The sequence below is a fragment of the Thamnophis sirtalis genome, unplaced genomic scaffold, assembly GCF_051295495.1.
Source record: "Thamnophis sirtalis isolate CommonGarterSnake01/CBP01778 unplaced genomic scaffold, rThaSir2_p1.2 scaffold_4, whole genome shotgun sequence".
In the NCBI taxonomy this organism is placed as follows: domain Eukaryota; kingdom Metazoa; phylum Chordata; class Lepidosauria; order Squamata; family Natricidae; genus Thamnophis; species Thamnophis sirtalis.
This window is the reverse complement of record NW_028261384.1, coordinates 140,342,268-140,363,008: the sequence shown is the minus strand read 5'-3', so window position 1 is coordinate 140,363,008 and position 20,741 is coordinate 140,342,268. Positions and strand designations below refer to the sequence as shown.

Sequence of the window (20,741 nt, the reverse complement as noted above, 5' to 3'; positions counted from 1 at the left end):
CGAGTCTGGCACGGTGGGGGGGGGAGGGAAGAATCAGTGGGGTGTTTTCTATGCCACTTTTCCTTCTTTTTAGGGGGCTTCTGGGGACGACGACGACGGGGGTGGGCTAGAAGACCTCAAAAGGGCCCTTGGATTCTGGTGTGTGTATGTGTGAAATTGGAGGAGTGTTTTTGGGGTGTCTCGAGTTTCCCTCCCCACCTGTTGAAGCTCACCTCTTAAGCAGAGTCCCCCCCCCCCCGCACCCAATCTGGGTCACTTTGAAGAGGAAGGGGGACTTCAACTCCCAGGATCCCCCAGGAGCTCTGTTTCCTCTCCTCCCCCCCCCTCTTTCTCCCAAATGGGGATTCTGGGAGTTGAAGTCCACGCTTCTGAAAAAGTTTGCTTAGAAAGGGAGTCTTAATAGAGGAATAGGATTTGCAGAGAGTCACTCCCCCCCCCCCCCCGTGCTCTTATGGTGGGACTCGGGGCGGGGCAGGGGGGGGGAAAGAGGGCTGGCAAGCTGAACCCCCAAACCCAACTTCCGGCTCCTCCCACTGGCCACAATTTTATTGATTTTTTTTCTAAAACTCATGGGGTTGTAACATCGATCGGGATTTGGGGATGCAAGGAAAATAAAATCTAAACGTTTTGGTTCTTGGATCCCCCCCACTTTGGGTGTGTGTGTGTGTGTTTGCAAACAGAAACTTGTCGAGTTTTATTTGCCTAGCGAATGCAACTCGTTGTTATTGTTGTCGGTTGTGCAACAAAATGGTTTCTCTTTGAAACCCAGCTTTAAAAATTATTTTTAAAAACAGCCCCAAAATTCCCTTTTTATAGCACTTCCTGTTGTGAAAAGAACACGCTGTGCTTCAAAGATGATGTGACAGTTTTTGCAGCCTGCCTGGGAGTTGACAACTGCGTTGCCTACACGTAATCCTTAGGCAGGGTGTTCTATTTCCCCCCCCCAGCTGGTACAACATGGCCCATGCTCCCCAGCCGCAGGGCACCATGGGGGCGCGTGCCAGGAGGAAAGATGGCTTTAAATGCCCCTTTGATTGGGATTTTCTGGCAGCTTTTGAAAAGTTTGCTGGTGTTTTGATGGCTTCAAGAGGCCGGAGGAGTAAGTTGGTTGTGAGTTGGCAGTGTGGTGGTGTGGTTGTGTTTTCGGTTGAGGGGGAGGAGCCAAGGGAAGAGGGCTCGTTTGCGGTGCTAATGACTAGGTTGGATGAGAGTCGGCCTTCGGAAACAGGATTTTTGTTCATATAAAATATTCCCGGCGTTTCCCCATGATGCAATGGAGGTTTGATTCAACTTTTGCCATTTGAAGATAGGTGGACTTCAACTCCCAGAATTCCCCAGCCAGCTGAGCTGGCTGGGGAATTCTGGGAGTTGAAGTCCACAGGATCCTTGCTGACAAACTGGCTGGGGAATTCTGGGAGTTGAAGCTGGCTGGGGAATTCTGGGAGTTGAAGTCCACAGGATCCTTGCTGACAAACTGGCTGGGGAATTCTGGGAGTTGAAGCTGGCTGGGGAATTCTGGGAGTTGAAGTCCACAGGATCTTTGCTGACAAACTGGCTGGGGGAATTCTGGGAGTTGAAGCTGGCTGGGGAATTCTGGGAGTTGAAGTCCACAGGATCCTTGCTGACAAACTGGCTGGGGAATTCTGGGAGTTGAAGCTGGCTGGGGAATTCTGGGAGTTGAAGTCCACAGGATCCTTGCTGACAAACTGACTGGGGGAATTCTGGGAGTTGAAGCTGGCTGGGGAATTCTGGGAGTTGAAGTCCACATGATCCTTGCTGACAAACTGGCTGGGGAATTCTGGGAGTTGAAGCTGGCTGGGGAATTCTGGGAGTTGAAGCTGGCTGTGGAATTCTGGGAGTTGAAGTCCACAGGATCCTTGCTGACAAACTGGCTGGGGGAATTCTGGGAGTTGAAGCTGGCTGGGGAATTCTGGGAGTTGAAGTCCACATGATCCTTGCTGACAAACTGGCTGGGGGATTCTGGGAGTTGAAGCTGGCTGGGGAATTCTGGGAGTTGAAGCTGGCTGGGGAATTCTGGGAGTTGAAGCTGGCTGGGGAATTCTGGGAGTTGAAGCTGGCTGGGGAATTCTGGGAGTTGAAGCTGGCTGGGGAATTCTGGGAGTTGAAGCTGGCTGGGGAATTCTGGGAGTTGAAGTCCACATGATCCTTGCTGACAAACTGGCTGGGGGAATTCTGGGAGTTGAAGCTGGCTGGGGAATTCTGGGAGTTGAAGTCCGCGTGATCCTTGCTGACAAACATTGCTTAAGTCCCAAAGAAGGAATGTAGCTTTTAACAATGCTTCAAAGTTATGACAGGCTCGGAAAAAGTGCCTTAGGACCTGTCCTCGAAGTTATGACCATCACAGACACCACCAATCCCCCCCCCCCCACGGCAAATTTGTGTACTGGCTCCCATTTTTTTGATGGTTGCAAAAATCACTCCCCGGCCAGCCTCCCAACGAGCAGAATCAATTGGGGGGGAGCCATATTCGCTTAATGACCACATGATTCGCTTAACGACCACAACGTTTGCTTAGTCACAGGCGGCTCTTGAATCCATCCTTGGAGTTTCTAATAAAACTCGGGAACGAGTTTTATTTTGGTTTGTAAGAATTGAGGAATCGACCAACGTTTTAAGTTGCAGCAAATGTGGGAAGTTGCCGGCAGGGGAATGCTGGGAGTTGAAGTCCGGCCATCTTCAAAGTTTCCCAAAATGGTGGTGCGGATGGATACCAGATTTTAAGCAGGCTTTTGCAAATGGAAAGGGTCTGAAGGGCTCACCTTTGACCTCCGCAACGGAAGGAACACCATTGGTCGGGGATTCGGGGAAGGGGGAAAGGGCACCAAGCGGCGATTTTTCTGCCCAAGTTTTATTTTATGTTATTTATTCTAACTTTGTGGGGTGTTTTTTTTAATGTCTTCCCTTGTAGGCCTTTGCTATGAAATGAGTGGTCTTAAGTGAGGCCATTTGGGGGCCCACCTCCCACTACGACGAGGTCCCCCCACTACTCACCCCCCCCCGCCTGGGATTTATAGTATTTAGCGCCCTGTTACTTCTTCCAAAGCCAAGGACCATCTTCCGCAAGCGGGCATGAGCGCTGGATGCGAATCCATCCAGAACAGCGGGGGCGGGAGCAGCAGCGGCAGCTCCAGCGCCCCCCGCAGGACACGGGCTCCTCGTGGGAGCGACGCCCAGGGCCAAGCCACCGACGACATGGACGTCAACAGCAACGGCTCCAGCGGCAACGAGTCTCCCAGGGATTCGCATAGTAGTTCGCACAGCAGTGGCAACGGGAAGGACTCGGCTCTCCTGGACACCACGGAGAGCAACAAGAGGTAGGAGAAAGGGCCAGTCCTCGTCTTAACGACCAGAACGAATTCCTGTCGCTAAGCAAGACGGTTCTGAACTGAGTTGTGTCTGATTTTACAGCCTTGGTTGGTTTTTTGGTGTTTTTTTTTTTTTTGCCACAGCGGCGAAGCGAATCCCACAGGTCGTTAAGTGAATCATGTGGTCGTTAAGTGAATCCGGCTTCCTTCCTTGATGGAAATCTGGCCGGGAATGTCACCAATGGGGGGGGGGGCTGTCATCTGACCACAGCACACCGCAACGAATTTTACCGTGCCCGCATTTTAGTCATGTGACTAATGCCATAATGGTCATAAGTGCGAGGACCGGTCGTTAAGTCAAATTTTCCTCTGCTGTTGTAAGCTTGAATGGCCACTCAACAAGGGCGTGTACGTTTGAGGACTACCTGTAAAGCCTTGCTCATTAGCAGGTCACCAAGGTCGTCCCAGAATCGGATGGTGCAAGTAGTCCTCAACTTAACGACCATTTGGTTAGCTACCGTTTCAAGTTACGACGGCGCTGAAAAAAAAAAAGTGACTTAACAACCGGCCCTCGCGCGTGATGATCGCAGCTTTCCCAGCCTGCGTCCGGCCAGCATTGTCCCCGGATTCACTTCATGGCCGCGTGACTCGCTTAACGACCACGACAGAAAAACAGTCGTAAAATCAGCCACAGTCGTGTGGGATGACTCATTTGACAACCGCCCATTGCTTAGCAATGAAAAGTTCTGCTTCTAATTGTCGTAAGCCGAGGACTTAACCTGCAATTTTGGGGTGGGGGGGGGGCGGGGATGATAATAGAATTGGGTGTTTTTCCAAGATTTAAACCAGTCCCCCCCCCCACAATCTCTCCCCAGCTCCAATTCGCAGAGCCCGTCTCCTCCCAGCAGCTCCATCGCCTACAGTCTTTTGAGTGGCGGCTCGGAGCAGGATAATCCTTCCACCAGCGGCTGCAGGTAAGCTGGGATGGGCCAGGTGTGCTTCCTGAGAAAGCCTAAACCGCAATCTTCTCAAACCCTCTTTTTATTTAAACGGCTGTGCGTTATGTTCATTCGGTTCCACCACAAATCCGCGAAGCCCTTCTGTGCGGAGACGTAAGCGCGAAGACTAATTCGTGCCGTTCTAAGCGCTAAGGAAAAACGCGACCCTACCGCGATGACATAATCGTGGAGGGCAAAATTGCGCATTCCCAAGCACTCACTACCCTAACCCTAACCCTAACCCTAACCCTAACCCTAAACCTTACCCTAAGCCTAAGCCTAACCCTTAACCTAACCCTAAACCTAACCCTAACCCTAACCCTAACCCTAAACCTAACCCTAACCCTAAACCTAAACCTAACCCTAAACTTAACCCTAAACCTAACCCTAAACCTAACCCTAAACCTAACCCTAACCCTAAACCTAACCCTAACCCTTAACCTAACCCTAAACTTAACCCTAAACCTAACCCTAAACCTAACCCTAACCCTAACCCTAAACCTAACCCTAACCCTTAACCTAACCCTAAACTTAACCCTAAACCTAACCCTAAACCTAACCCTAAACCTTACCCTAAACCTTACCCTAAACCTAACCCTAAACCTAACCCTAAACCTAACCCTAAACCTAACCCTAAACCTAACCCTAACCCTAACCCTAAAACAAACCCTAAAACAAACCCCTAAACCTAATCCTAACGCTTACCTTAAATGAAGTCGGCTTCCTGCCGCGGCGCCGTTTTAAAGCGCCCTTCTGTTGCCGCGCTGTTGGCGCGGCGGTGATGACGCGCGGTGATGACGTTGCGGCTTTAGCACCGCGGCTTTAGCGCCGCGATTTTGACGTTCGCGCTTATGTCGTGCCACAGTTCATTCACAGCCCACGAGGCTTCCCAAACCGCCTGCGAAGATTCCCACAGATGCCTGCTCGAGTTGCCACCGTCTTTCAAGGGGATGTTGAGAAACGCCACACCTGATCTCCCTGGGAATGCGGCCAGAGGCCTCATTGCCAAATGCAGAGCAAGGCCAAACTTTAGCACAGAGTCAAACACAACGACTCAAAAGCTCGAACCGACCAATATGAACAAATTGCTTCCTGCAAAAAGCTCACGCCCCCGTCCTCTCCTCTTTTATGTCTTAGGGGGAGGAGGAGGCCATCCTCTCCAAGCCTTTGCTCCCGCGTCGACCCTGTTTTCTTAATCGTTCTTGGCTTTTCTGGCGGCTCTGCGCCTGCGCACACTGGGAACAGGCTCCCGCTGTTCTTCTGTTCCTCTCTGATATCTGACTCCAGAGGCACTGGAAGCAGCAATAACTACCAGATGAAGAGAGAGGGAGGGAGAGAGAGAAAGAGGGAGGGAGAGAGAGAGAGAGAGGAGGGAGAGAGAAGGAGAGAGAGAGAGAGAGAGGGAGGGAGAGAGAGAGAGAGAGAGAGAGGGTTCCACCACAAATCCGCGAAGCCCTTATCCGCGGAGACATAAGCGCGAAGAGTAATTCGCGCCGTTCGAAGCGCTAAGGAAAAACGCGATGACATAATCGCGGAGGGCAAATCCGCGCATTCCCAAGCACTCAGTACCCTAAACCTAACCCTAAACCTAACCCTAAACCTAACCCTAAAACAAACCCCTAAACCTAATCCTAACCCTTACCTTAATTGAAATCGGCTTTCTGCCGCGGCGCCGTTTTAAAGCGCCCTTCTGTTGCCGCAGGGATGACGCGCGGCGATGACGTCGCGGCTTTAGCGACGCAATTTTATCACCGCTATTTTGACGGGCGCGGTTTTGTCGTGCCACGGAGAGAGAGAAGTACCCCCCTCTTCTCTGGGTGATCTTTACTTCCTCTCCAAGGATATTTACAATTATGACTCTCTTTTTTTTACGACTTGTGGACTTCCGCTCCCAGAATTCCTGAGCCGGCGTGGCTCAAGCATGGCTGGCTCAGGAAATTTTTGGAAGTTGGAGTCCAGAGATCAGAAAGAGGCCATCGCTACTTATCCCTCTAAGAAGAATGTAAAGAGAACAGAAAAATGGGGAAAGGATGGGAAATGACATGACAACCGTTTTACCAGGATGATATAAGGAGTGTCTTCTGCCTTGAGCCGGGGGCAGATGGACTAGAAGACCTCTAGGGTCCCATCCAACTCTACTGATTCTATCTTAAAATGACGAGATGATATCACAGCGGCATGAAAGAAAAAAATGCAAAAAGCAAGCTACTGGGTGGAGATGATTATTATTAATTAATTTTACAATTAATAATTTACTATAATTAATTTTTAGTTTATTTAACGTGGATTTGCCGCCCATCAAAGTATCAAGCAACTGTTGGTGCCTCATTCTCAATAACAGTATATAGGCAATTAAAAATAGAAATATTGAAACCGAGAGCATTAACGTTAAAAAAAATTAACCACAAACGACAGCTAATCCTCGGCTTAGCCGTGGTGACCTAGAAGTGGAGTTCTCGCCTCACAATCAGGAGGCGGTGAGTTCGATCCTCGGTAGAGGCAGGTATTTCTCTCCCTGGAGACAACAAAGAATATATATCTGCCGAACAAAACTCCACACTGGCGACAGGGACAGGCATCCGGCCAGGAAACATTCTGTTAGCTCCCGTCAGTTGCCCAGACTCCACCTCGCAAGGGATTATGGGGGGTCGTTAAATGAAGATGATGATGTAGTAGATAATCGACCGGCCTCTCCTCCTTTGACCCCCCCCCCCTGCAGCAGTGAGCAGTCGGCCCGCGTGAAGACGCAGAAGGAGCTAATGAAAGCGCTCAAGGAGATGAAGATCCGCCTGCCTTGCGAGAAACGCAGTAAGGGGAAGTCCGGCACGCTGGCTACCCTGCAGTACGCCCTCTCCTGCGTGAAGCAGGTCCAAGGTGGGTCCTTTGCCGTTTGTGGCGGGGGGGGCATTGCCAGTGGGCAGAGACAGCTTAACAAGCTTTAGAAAGAATTGGACTGAACGGCCTTATATGTTTTTTCTGCTTGCATGGAGGTGAAATGGTTCAAATTCTGAAGTGGGCTGCTTTTAAGAGGCGGGGACTACAATTACCAGAATTCCCCAGCCGCAATTCTGGGAGTTGAAGCCCCACACTGCTTTAAAATCACGCTGGCCGGTGAATTCTGGGAGTTGAAGTCCAACCCCATCTTAATGCCGGCTAGGGAATTTGGGCAGTTGAAGTGCATATTAAAACTGGCTGGCTGGAAAATTGTAGGAGTTGAAGGCCACCCATCTTAAAGCAGGCTGGATGAGGGATTCTGGGAGTTGGAGTTCATACTTAAAGATGAAAGCTGAGGAATTCTGGGAGTTGAAGTTCATATTTCCTAAAACATGAAGGCTGAGGAGTTCTGGGAGTTGAAGTTCATACTTAAAGATGAAAGCTGAGGAATTCTGGGAGTTGAAGTTCATATTTCCTAAAACATGAAGGCTGAGGAATTCTGGGAGTTGAAGTTCATACTTAAAGATGAAAGCTGAGGAATTCTGGGAGTTGAAGTTCATATTTCCTAAAACATGAAGGCTGAGGAATTCTGGGAGTTGAAGTCCACCCATCTTAAAGCAGGCTGGCTGAGGAATTCTGGGAGTTGAAGTTCATATTTCCTAAAACATGAAGGCTGAGGGATTCTGGGAGTTGAAGTTCATATTTCCTAAAACATGAAGACTGAGGGATTCTGGGAGTTGGAGTTCATACTTAAAGATGAAAGCTGAGGAATTCTGGGAGTTGAAGTCCACCCATCTTAAACTGACCAGGGAATTTGAAGGCCATCCATTTTAAAGCAGGCTGGCTGAGGAATTCTGGGAGTTGAAGTTCATACTTAAACATGAAAGCTGAGGAATTCTGGGAGTTGAAGTTCATATTTCCTAAAACATGAAGGTTGAGGGATTCTGGGAGTTGAAGTTCATACTTAAAGATGAAAGCTGGGGAATTCTGGGAGTTGACATTCATACTTAAACATGAAAGCTGAGTAATTCTGGGAGTTGAAGTTCATATTTCCTAAAACATGAAGGCTGAGGAATTCTGGGAGTTGAGAACAATTAATCAGTGGAACAGAAGTTGCCTCCAAAAGTTGTGAATGCCCCAACACTGGAAGTCTTTAAGAAGATGTTGGATAGCCATTTGTCTGGAACGGTGTAGGGTTTCCTGCCTAGGCAGAGGGTTGGACTAGAAGACCTCTAAAGTCCCTTCCAACTCTGCTATTGTATTGCATTGTATAAACTTAATAAACCCATCTTCTCATTCAGATCATCTCTTCCTTCCCCGCCGTTTAGCGAGCCAGGATTACTACCAGCAATGGAGCATCGAGGACAGCCAGAACTGCAGCCTCGATTTGTCTACCTACACCATCGAGGAGCTGGAGAACATCACGTCTGAATACACCCTCAAAAATCCCGTGAGTCTGGCTGCCTCCTGGGGCTTTCTTCCCCAAGGACAGGTCTTAGTCCTCGCTTAGTGACCCTTCAAAGTTTGCAACGGCGCCGGAAAAAGGCAGCCGGGGACCCTTTCCCCCCACCAGCAGGGTCGCACGATCAGAATTCGGACTCTGGGCAAACTGACTCATATTTATGATGGACGCGGAGTGTTTCCCCCACCCTCCCGGGATCATGGGGTCCCCTTTTGCGTCCGTCTTTGACCACCCTTCACTACCGCCAAACCCCCCCCCCCAAAAAAGGTAAAATCAGGAGCCATTCGCTTAACGACACGTGCCCCAGTGACCGAAATTCTGGTCCTCATTTTAGCCGTAAGTCAAGGACCCTCTTGAGGTAAACATACGCTGAAACACGAGGCCGTTTTAAACAGCCTCACTCGTTTCGGACATATTTCTCATCCTCTTTTAATGAGAGTCGGTGTTGGTGTCACCGCAACATTGTGGGTCCAGAACTGAGGGACGTCCTTCCCCTCACACAAGGATGCTGTGGGGTCAGTCTAGATACCCCCCAAGTTTGTTGCAGGCACAACATGAAGGCACAACATGCCATTGCTACATCCTCGGATGAGGGCTGATGGGTCCCCCCCCCCGCAAATCTTTAACGGATTTCGTGGCCTCTAAATATGCTGGACTCCAGTCCCATCCTCCCCAACCAGACTCTGCCAGGAACTCTTCAGCCTGACTCCCCGCTCCCATGTTTCTGGGCCCTGAAGAGCTTCTACGGCAGGGGTCTCCAGCTTGATGACTTTTGGACTTCAACTCCCAGAATTCCCCAGCCAGCTCTTTTTTCCCCCTCACTTTGCTGAAGTCAAGATATATTATGTTTACTGCATACCCACCATCTATTAAGAAAGTTATTCTACATGGCTGGCTGGGGAATTCTGGGAGTTGAAGTCCACAGGTTTTAAAGTTGCCAAAGTTGGAGACCCCTGATTGAAGACTTGTGGACTTCAACTCCCAGAATTCCCCAGCCAGCTCTCTTTTTTTCTCACTTTGCTGAAGTGAAGATATATTACACTTACTACATACCCACCGTCTATTAAGAAAGTTGCCCTACATGGCTGGCTGAGGAATTCTGGGAGTTGAAGTCCACCCGTCTTAAAGATGGAGAGTCTGATTTAAAACTTGTGGACTTCAACTCCCAGAATTCCCCAGCCAGCTCTTTTTTTCCCCTCACTTTGCTGAAGTCAAGATATATTATGTTTACTGCATACCCACCGTCTATTAAGAAAGTTACCCTACGTGGCTGGCTGGGGAATTCTGGGAGTTGAAATCCACAGGTTTTAAAGTTGCCAAATTCGGACACTCCTGATTTAAGACTTGTGGACTTCAACTCCCAGAATTCCCCAGCCAGCTCTCTTTTTTTCTCACTGCTGAAGTGAAGATATATTACACTTACTATATACCCACCGTCTATTAAGAAAATTACCCTACGTGGCTGGCTGGGGAATTCTGGGAGTTGATGTCCACCAGTCTTCAAGTGACCAAGGTTGGAGACCCCTGATTCAAGACTGGTGGACTTCAACTCCCAGAATTCCCCAGCCAGCTCTACTTTTTTTTCACTTTGCTAAAGTCAAGATATATTACGTTTACTGCATACCCACCGTCTATTAAGAAAATTACCCTACATGGCTGGCTGAGGAATTCTGGGAGTTGAAGTCCACACGTCTTAAAGATGGAGAGTCTGATTTAAAACTTGTGGACTTCAACTCCCAGAATTCCCCAGCCAGCTCTTTTTTTCCCCTCACTTTGCTGAAGTCAAGATATATTATGTTTACTGCATACCCACCGTCTATTAAGAAAATTACGCTACATGGCTGGCTGGGGAATTCTGGGAGTTGGAAGTCCACCAAGGTTGGAGGCCCCTGTTTTAGGGAGCATCTTCCATCGCTTAACCCTTCCTGTTTTCTTCTGCTTTCCCCCCCAAAAAGGACACCTTCACGGTGGCTGTGTCCTTCACCACGGGGAAAATCCTCTACATTTCCAACCAGGCGGCCTTCATTCTGCGTTGCAAGAAAGACGTCTTCAAGGGGGCGAAGTTTGCCGAGTTTTTGGCCCCCCAAGACGTCAGCATCTTCTACGGGTCCACAGCGCCCTACCACCTGCCCACCTGGGGCGCCTGCCCCTCAGCCAGTAAGTGGGCGATCGCTGGCGAGCTTGCGTTGGGGGGGGGGGGGCTTTTGAAGTCCACCCATCTTTGAAGCGTTGCTATGGAGTCGGGCCTAGTCGCTGGAGGGACAATAGAGCTGATGGACTTTGTAGTCCTCCTTTGATGGTCTCCAAGACCTCGAGGAGAGTTGAACCAGGTTAGGAAGGAAGAAAATGGGAGTTCTAGTTCCACTATAGCCGTGGAAGCAGCCTTTGGTTGAGTTCTAGTTCTAGTCCCGCCTTAGGCATGAAAGCCAGCTGGGTGACTTTGGGCCAATTTGGTGAATTCTAGTCCCGCCTTAGGCATGAAAGCCAGCTGGGTGACTTTGGACCAATCACCAGGAGATGGTGAATTCTAGTCCCGCCTTAGGCATGAAAGCCAGCTGGGTGACTTTGGACCAATCACCAGGAGATGGTGAGTTCTAGTCCCGCCTTAGGCATGAAAGCCAGCTGGGTGACTTTGGGCCAATCACCAGGAGATGGTGAGTTCTAGTCCCGCCTTAGGCATGAAAGCCAGCTGGGTGACTTTGCGCCAATCACCAGGAGATGGTGAGTTCTAGTCCCGCCTTAGGCATGAAAGCCAGCTGGGTGACTCTGGACCAATCACCAGGAGATGGTGAGTTCTAGTCCCGCCTTAGGCATGACAGCCAGCTGGGTGACTTTGGGCCAATCACCAGGAGATGGTGAGTTCTAGTCCCGCCTTAGGCATGAAAGCCAGCTGGGTGACTTTGGGCCAATCACTCTCTTTCAGCCCAACCTACCTCACAGGGTGGTTGTTGTAGGAAAAATAGGAAGCCATATTAGATATATTGGGTGTCTTGAATTACTTATCAAAATACACCCAGTCCTCGTTTTACAACAGTTTTTTTAGCGACCGTTCAAAATTACAACGGCATTGGGGAAAAAAAGTGACATGACCCTTTTTCACCCTTAACGCCCACGGTCACATCATCCAAATTGAGACGCTTGGCCACCGACTCCTATTTATGACGGTTTACAGTGTCCCTTGATCCCCTTTTGCAACCTTCTGACAAGCCAAGTCCACGGGGGAGGGGAGGAACTGGATTCACTTAACGTCTGTGCGGCTCACTCAACAACGGCAACAATTCGTGGCAAGCGTTAAAATGGGGCAGAAGTCACTGACAAAATGCGTCTCCCTTAGCAATGGAAATTTTGGCCTCTCGATCGGGGTCGTACGTTGAGGACTATGTGTAATAAAGCCAGGGGCAACTCTTGTGAGGGCTATGCTAGAGTCGGATCTCAGATTACTGCCGCAGGCTTGGGAGGGGTGCACCTCATTGGGAAATGTGATTTATGACACAGATTGAAGGAAGGGAGGAAACAGGGATAAAGTTCAGCTCTAATTCAAATGAGGCTCAGATCTGACTGCAATGAGGTCTTGCCCAAATAGTGCTCCTAATAAATGACTGGTTTTCCTTTGAAACTTGGCTCGAGACTCATGAATCAATTCGGGCATTTCTAGGAAACCTGACAGTTTTTTTTTTTAAAACAAGTTTTAAAATCTCCAATTGGACTTGGAGGTCTTGGCCTTTAAAGCTGCCCGTTGGATGAGACGCGAGGCCCGAGCGAGGAATTCAGGAAAAAAACGCCCATTTTTTTCCCAATTTCTCGGGCCAAAGGCCGTTGACCGCCGGCCGCAATTATCTTCCTCCCTTTCTCAACTTACAGCCGCTATGGACTACACCCAAGAGAAATCCGTCTTCTGCCGCATCAGGTGAGTTGCGTCCCTCCTCCGGTGCGGTAGGAATTAGAACTCGGCTCTTGGGGCCGAAAATTCTCCTCCCCGTTCCAGCTTTAAAAAGAGCCTCCGTTTACGGCGTCCGGTTCACTGGTCGAAGAAGGAGAGGGGGGGAAACAGACTTAGAAAGTCCTCGGGAGGTGGGAGGGGGAAGATGGCGGAGGGGCTGGACACCCCCCCACTTCCCGCCCCCCCTTTTGCTCTGCCGCTCGCCCTGGTCTCCTTTGGCCTCTGGTCTTATTGCAGGCGTTTGTTTCTCAGCGGCGCTCACGCGGGAGGACGGGAGCTGCACTACTACCCCTTCCGGCTGACCCCTTACCTGACCAAGGTGCGGGATTCGGACAGTGCCGAAGGGCAGCCCTGCTGCCTGCTCATCGCTGAGCGCATCCATTCGGGCTACGAAGGTAAAGATCCTCTGTGTGTCTGTCTGTGTGTGTGCGCGCACGCGCGTCTCCCTCGGGCAGCCCGGAGGGGGTGACGGAGGAGAAGTTGCCCACCGCTCGGGCTTCCTCGCAGGGGTGGCGTGGGATTCTCTCTCCGCTTTTCCTGGGAAATTCCCATTTTACTAGTCGGGAGCAACACCTTCCGGATCTTACGAGAGCAGTCGGGTATCGGATCTTGGTGGAATATTTGAGAGGTTTTCTTTGCCTGGTTTTGAAAGACTGAAGTCGGCTGGTCTGTCTGTCTGTCTGTCTGTCTGTCTGTCTGTCTATCTATCTATCTATCTATCTATCTATCTATCTATCTATCTATCTATCTATCTATCTATCTATCTATCTATCTATCATCATCTCTCTCTCTCTCTCTCTCTCTCTCTCTCTCTATCATTATCTATCTATCTATCTATCTATCTATCTATCTATCTATCTATCTATCTATCTATCTATCTATCTCTCTATCATCTATCTATCTATCTGTATCATCTATATCATATCTATCTATCTATCTATCTATCTATCTATCTATCTATCTATCTATCTATCATCTATCTAGCTCTATCATCTCTCTCTCTCTATCATCTATCTATCTATCTATCTATCTATCTATCATCATCATCATCTATATCATATCTATCTATCTATCTATCTATCTATCTATCTATCTATCATCTATCATCATCATCTATATTCTATCTATCTATCTATCTATCTATCTATCTATCTATCTATCTATCATCTATCTATCATCTATCTAGCTCTATCATCTATCTGTCTCTGTCTGTCTATCTATCTATCATCTATCTATCATCATCATCTATATCCTATCTATCTATCTATCTATCTATCTATCTATCTATCTATCTATCTATCTATCTATCTATCTATCTATCTATCATCATCTATATCCTATCTATCTATCTATCTATCTATCTATCTATCTATCTATCTATCTATCTATCTATCTATCTATCTATCTATCTATCTATCTATCTATCCATCCATCCATCCATCCATCCATCTATCGATCTATCGATCTATCGATCTATCGATCTATCGATCTATCTATCATCTATCTATCATATATCATCTCTCTCTCTCTCTCTCTCATCTCTCTCTCTCTCTCTCTCTCTCATCTATTTAGCTCTATCATCTATCTATCTCTATCTATCTATCTATCTATCTATCTATCTATCTATCTATCTATCTATCTATCAATCATCTATCTATCTCTATAGCTATCTATCTCTATACCTACCTACCTACCTACCTACCTATCTATATCTATCATCTATATTTATTGTCTGTCTGTCTGTCTATATCTATCATCTATATTTATTGTCTGTCTGTCTGTCTATATCTATCATCTATATGATAGATATCATATCATCGGCGGCTTCCATTTTTCCCCTCTTCCAGCTCCCAGGATCCCTCCGGATAAACGCATCTTCACCACCAGGCACACCCCCAGTTGCTTGTTTCAGGACGTGGATGAGCGGTAAGGAGCCGGGCTGGGCCGGGGGGGTGTCCCCAGTTAGTGGTGGTTTGGGGAGGAGGTTCTTGGGGGGCAGACGGGTCTCTGGGGGTCTTTGATCCAAGCTATATTTAGGATATAGATAGTCCTCAAATTATGAATGGTTGCTTATTAGTTTGGTCTAATGGTTTAAGGCAGAAAACCAGGAGAACTGGGAGTTCTAGTCCTACCTCAAGACAGGAAAGCCAGCTGGGTGACTTTGGGCCAATCACCAGGAGACTGGGAGTTCTAGTCCCACCTTAGGCAGGACAGACAGCTGGGTGACTTTGGGCCAATCACTAGGAGACTGGGAGTTCTAGTCCTGCCTTAGCTGTGAAAGCAATCTTGGGTGACTGGGCCAATCACCAGGTGACAGGGAGTTCTAGTCCCGCCTCAGGCAGGAAAGCCAGCTAGGTGACTTTGGGCTAATCATCAGGCGACAGGGAGTTCTAGTCCCACCTTAGGCACGAAAGCCATCTGGGTGACTTCGAATCAATCACCAGGAGACTGGGAGTTCTAGTCCTGCTTTAGGCGTGAAAGCCATCTGGATGACTTTGGGCTAATCACCAGGCGACAGGGAGTTCTAGTCCCACCTTAGGCACGAAAGCCATCTGGGTGACTTTGAATCAACCACCAGGAGACTGGGAGTTCTAGTCCTGCCTTAGGCGTGAAAGCCATCTGGGTGACTTTGGGCTAATCACCAGGCGACAGGGAGTTCTAGTCCCACCTTAAGCACGAAAGCCATCTGGGTGACTTCGAATCAATCACCAGGAGACTGGGAGTTCTAGTCCTGCTTTAGGCGTGAAAGCCATCTGGGTGACTTTGGGCTAATCACCAGGCGACAGGGAGTTCTAGTCCCACCTTAGGCACGAAAGCCATCTGGGTGACTTTGAATCAACCACCAGGAGACTGGGAGATCTAGTCCTGCCTTAGGCGTGAAAGCCATCTGGGTGACTTTGGGCTAATCACCAGGCGACAGGGAGTTCTAGTCCCACCTTAAGCACGAAAGCCATCTGGGTGACTTCGAATCAATCACCAGGAGACTGGGAGTTCTAGTCCTGCTTTAGGCGTGAAAGCCATCTGGGTGACTTTGGGCTAATCACCAGGCGACAGGGAGTTCTAGTCCCACCTTAGGCACGAAAGCCATCTGGGTGATTTCGAACCAATCACCAGGAGACTTGGGAGTTCTAGCCCTGCTTTAGGCGTGAAAGCCATAATGTGTGACTGGGCCAATCACCAGGTGACAGGGAGTTCTAGTCCTGCCTCAGGCAGGAAAGCCAGCTAGGTGACTTTGGGCCAATCACTAGGAGACTGGGAGTTCTAGTCCTGCTTTAGGCGTGAAAGCCATCTGGGTGACTTTGGGCTAATCACCAGGCGATAGGGAGTTCTAGTCCCACCTTAGGCACGAAAGCCATCCCTCGCATACCGACCAGCCCTCCTGACGGTCGTCTCTTCTCTCGTCCTCAGAGCTGCCCCCCTGCTTGGCTACCTCCCTCAAGACTTGGTTGGGACCCCTGTCCTTTTCTACTTGCACCCTGAGGACCGGCCTCTTATGTTGGCCATACACAAGAAAAGTAAGTATGAGGTGAACCAGGCTGGCATTTTAATTTTAATTTTTAAATATTACAGTCTTTATAACTGTTTGTCGAGCAACTGTTCAGAGTTAGAGGACGACACTGGGGGGGGGGAATAATAATTGATTTACGACTGGTCCTCGCATTTATGACCAGTCCTCACAGTTACGACCCTCCCATTAGGGCTCATGGTCATTACAACACTGGCAACTTTGGACAGCAATTTATAACCTTCCCAGGCGTCAAAATGATAATAAGGGATGCTGGATTCGCTTAATGACCGCCCGATTCACTTAATAACCACAGCGATTTGCTTAACGACCACGACAAAAAAAAACATTAGGAAATCAGGCGTGACTCACTGAATGACGGCCTTCGTCAGGAGTGGAAATTCCAGGTGGAAATTAAGGGTTGTGATTCGAGGAGCAGGTAAAGGAAGGGAAGTTCGGCCTAGTGGTCACTGACCTTGATCCCCTCCCTTCTCACCCCCCAGTCCTGCAATACGCCGGGCAGCCTTTCGACCACTCCCCCATCCGCTTCTGCGCCCGCAACGGCGAATACGTCACGATCGACACCAGCTGGTCCAGCTTTGTCAACCCTTGGAGTCGCAAAGTCTCCTTTATCATGGGCAGGCACAAAGTGCGGACGTAAGTGCGAAACAGGCTCTTGGGGTGAGGCTGCGGGAGTTCTGACGGGGTGTGTCATCTAATTGGTTGGGGCGAAGGACCCCGGGGTGGGTGGGTGGGAGAGGAAGGGCAGGGAGATGCCTCTGGGAGAGTGGGAGGAGCTTAGCTGGGGGTGGGAGGGATGAGGGGGCGGAGCATATCGTGGGGTGGGGGGTGGGGTTAGTGGACTTCCAAGATGGGGCCAGAGAAGGTCATCTGAGTGGCCAGAATGGCTGCAGAGTCGGCCTTTCTCAAGCTTGGGTCAGGTTGAAAATGGGTGGACTTCAACTCCCAGGATTCCCCAGCTAGCATTGCAGGCTGGGGAATTCTGGGAGTTGAAGTCCACCCACCTTAAAGCATGGTGGCTGGGGAATTCTGGGAGTTGAAGTCCACCCACCTTAAAGCATTGCAAGCTGGGGAATTCTGGGAGTTGAAGTCCGCCAGTCTTAAAGGATGCTGGCTGGGGAATTCTGGGAGTTGAAGTCCGCCAGTCTTAAAGGATGCTGGCTGGGGAATTCTGGGAGTTGAAGTCCGTCAGTCTTAAAGGATGCTGGCTGGGGAATTCTGGGAGTTGAAGTCCGCCAGTCTTAAAGGATGCTGGCTGGGGAATTCTGGGAGTTGAAGTCCGCCAGTCTTAAAGCATTGCAAGCTGGGGAATTCTGGGAGTTGAAGTCCGTCAGTCTTAAAGGATGCTGGCTGGGGAATTCTGGGAGTTGAAGTCTGCCAGTTTTAAAGGATGCTGGCTGGGGAATTCTGGGAGTTGAAGTCCGCCAGTCTTAAAGGATGCTGGCTGGGGAATTCTGGGAGTTGAAGTCCACCCACCTTAAAGCATTGCAAGCTGGGGAATTCTGGGAGTTGAAGTCCGCCAGTCTTAAAGGATGCTGGCTGGGGAATTCTGGGAGTTGAAGTCCGCCAGTCTTAAAGGATGCTGGCTGGGGAATTCTGGGAGTTGAAGTCCGCCAGTCTTAAAGGATGCTGGCTGGGGAATTCTGGGAGTTGAAGTCCGCCAGTCTTAAAGGATGCTGGCTGAGGAATTCTGGGAGTTGAAGTCCGCCAGTCTTAAAGGATGCTGGCTGGGGAATTCTGGGAGTTGAAGTCCGCCAGTCTTAAAGGATGCTGGCTAGGGAATTCTGGGAGTTGAAGTCCGCCAGTCTTAAAGGATGCTGGCTGGGGAATTCTGGGAGTTGAAGTCCGCCAGTCTTAAAGGATGCTGGCTGGGGAATTCTGGGAGTTGAAGTCCGTCAGTCTTAAAGGATGCTGGCTGGGGAATTCTGGGAGTTGAAGTCCGCCAGTCTTAAAGGATGCTGGCTGGGGAAGAAGGACCAAGGGAGGAGGAGGAGGAGATGGGATGGAGAGGAAGGAGGGGAGGGGCTGGAGACAGGCCCAACCTGCTAATAGGAAGTGGGATTGGGTGGGGCTACCGGAGGGGATGCATGAGCTGGGCTCCTCCTCAACTCCCGTCTTGTTGACCTCAGGGGTCCCCTCAACGAGGACGTCTTCACCGCCCCCAAAGTCTTGAAGTCCAAGGCCCTGGAGGTGGACATTCAGGAGCTCTCCGAGCAGATTCACCGGCTGCTGCTACAGGTAAGCCCTCCCTTTCTTTCTTTCTTTCTTTCTTTCTTTTTCTTTCTTTCTTTCTTTCTTTCTTTCTTTCTTTCTTTCTTTCTTTCTTTCTTTCTTTCTTTCTTCCTTTCTTCTGTCCCCTAACCTTCCTTCCTCTCTTTTTCTTTCCTCCCTCCATTCCTTCTCTCTCTCTCCCTCTTCCACCCTTCTGCCTCCTTCCTCCCCCTTCCTTCCTTCCTCTCTCTCTCTTTCCTTCCTTCCTTCTTCTCTTCTTTCTTTCCTCCCCCCTTATTTCCCTCCCTTCCTTCTTCTTCCACCCTTCTGCCTCCTTCCTTCCCCTCCTTTCTCTCTCTCTCTCTCCTTCCTTCCTTCCTTCCTCTCTTCTTTCTTTCCCCCCTCCTTTCCTTCCTCTTTCACCCTTCTGTCTCCTTCTTTCCTCCTTCCCCTTTCTTTTTCTTTCTCTCTCTCCCTCTTCTACCCTTCTGTCTCCTTCCTTCTTCCTTCCCCTCCTTTCTCTCTCTTTCTTTCTTTCCTCCCTCCCTTCTTTCCCTCCATCCCTCTCTTCCTTCCTCTTCCACCCTTCTGCCTCCTTCCTTCCCCTTCCTTCCTTCCTCTCTCTTTCTTTCTGTCTCTCCTTCCTTCCTTCCTCTTTTCTTTCTTTCCTCCCTCCCTTATTTCCCTCCCTCCTTTTCTTCCTCTTCCACCCTTCTGTCTCCTTCTTTCCTCCTTCCCCTTTCTTTTTCTTTCTCTCTCTCCCCTTCCTCTTCCACCCTTCTGTCTCCTTCCTTCTTCCTTCCCCTCCTTTCTCTCTCTCTCTCTCTTTCTTTCTTTCCTCCCTCCCTCTCTTCCTTCCTCTTTCACCCTTCTGCCTCCTTCCTTCCCCTTCCTTCCTTCCTTTCTCTCTCTTTCTTTCTGTCTCTCCTTCCTTCCTTCCTCTTTTCTTTCTTTCCCCCCTCCCTTCTTTCCCCCCTCCTTTCCTTCCTCTTCCACCCTTCTGCCTCCTTCTTTCCTCCTTCCCCTTTCTTTTTCTTTCTCCCTCCCCCCTTCCTCTTCCACCCTTCTGCCTCCTTCCTTCTTCCTTCCCCTCCTTTCTCTCTCTCTCTCTTTCTTTCTTTCCTCCCTCCCTCTCTTCCTTCCTCTTTCACCCTTCTGCCTCCTTCCTTCCCCTTCCTTCCTTCCTTCCTCTCTGTTTCTTTCTGTCTCTCCTTCCTTCCTTCCTCTTTTCTTTCTTTCCTCCCTCCCTTATTTCCCTCCCTCCTTTTCTTCCTCTTCCACCCTTCTGCCTCCTTCCTTCCTCCTTCCCCTTTCTTTTTCTTTCTCTCTCTCCCCTTCCTTCTGTCTCCTTCCTCCTTCCTCCCCCCCCACTCTCTCTTTCCTCCCTCCCTCCCTCCCTTCCCTCCCCCCGGGCTCTAACCCTTCTCCTCCTCTTCCTCTCTCCCTGGGGCAGCCGGTGCACAGCAATGGAGCCTTGGGCCTTTGCAGCAACTCGGCCTCCCAGGAGCAGTTCCTGAGCATGGGCTCCTCCAGCGACAGCAACGGCTTCTCCCTCGAGGAGGCCCAGCAGGCGCACCGGCCGGTAAGCGCAGGGAGGTTGCGGGCGGGTCCGGGCAGCGGGATGGGCAGCCCGCCCCCCCCCCCCCCCGTGGCTCTTCTGACTCCGCCTCCCTCTGGCTCCCAGGTGACCTTCCAGGAGATCTGCAAGGACGTCCACATGGTCAAGAACCAGGGCCAGCAGGTCTTCATCGAGTCCCGGGTGAAGCCCCCGCCCATCACGGCTTCTCGGCCAGGTAAGGAGAGGGACCTTCATCACCCCTCCTCCTCCTCCTCCTCCATCCTTTCCTCTTGCCCTTTTCCTCCTTCTCCAGTTTCCCCATTCCTTCTCTTCCTCCTCCTCCATCATCCCTTCTTCTCCTCTTCCTCCTCCCTTCTTCTTGCCCTTTTCTTCTCCAGTTTCCCCATCCCTTCTCCTCTTCCTCCTTCCCCTTTCTTCCTCCTCCTTCCCTCCTTCTCATCTTCCTCTTCCTCCTCCATCCTTTCCTCTTGCCCATTTCCTCCTTCTCCAGTTTCACCATTCCTTCTCTTCCTTCTTCCTCCTCCTCCATCTCCTCCATCCCTTCTTCTCCTCTTCCTCCTCCCTTCTTCTTGCCCTTTTCTTCTCCAGTTTCCCCATCCCTTCTCCTCTTCCTCCTTCCCCTTTCTTGCTCCTCCTTCCCTCCTTCTCCTCTTCCTCTTCTCCCCCTCCTCCGCCTTGCCTTTTTCTTCACCATCCCTTCTCCTTCCCTTCTTCCTCTTCCTCCTCCATCATCCCTTCTTCTTGCCCTTTTCTTTCTCCGGTTTT

General features: G+C 49.9%; 1 protein-coding gene across 1 annotated transcript in view; it reads left to right on the top strand.

The window, feature by feature from the left end:
• The first annotated feature begins 633 nt into the window (after positions 1-633).
• The window catches only part of PER1 (period circadian regulator 1), a 34,340-nt gene continuing 14,232 nt past the window's right edge, over positions 634-20,741 (top strand). Inside the window, exons 1-13 of the mRNA XM_087714273.1 lie at positions 634-3,335; positions 4,202-4,300; positions 7,044-7,198; positions 8,587-8,708; positions 10,676-10,877; positions 12,582-12,627; positions 12,913-13,055; positions 14,508-14,586; positions 16,069-16,175; positions 16,669-16,822; positions 18,316-18,424; positions 19,851-19,979; positions 20,082-20,190. Of these exons, the coding sequence (XP_087570399.1) occupies positions 3,091-3,335; positions 4,202-4,300; positions 7,044-7,198; positions 8,587-8,708; positions 10,676-10,877; positions 12,582-12,627; positions 12,913-13,055; positions 14,508-14,586; positions 16,069-16,175; positions 16,669-16,822; positions 18,316-18,424; positions 19,851-19,979; positions 20,082-20,190 (1,699 nt within the window). The 5' untranslated portion in view covers positions 634-3,090. The remainder of the gene's footprint in view (positions 3,336-4,201; positions 4,301-7,043; positions 7,199-8,586; positions 8,709-10,675; positions 10,878-12,581; positions 12,628-12,912; positions 13,056-14,507; positions 14,587-16,068; positions 16,176-16,668; positions 16,823-18,315; positions 18,425-19,850; positions 19,980-20,081; positions 20,191-20,741) is intronic.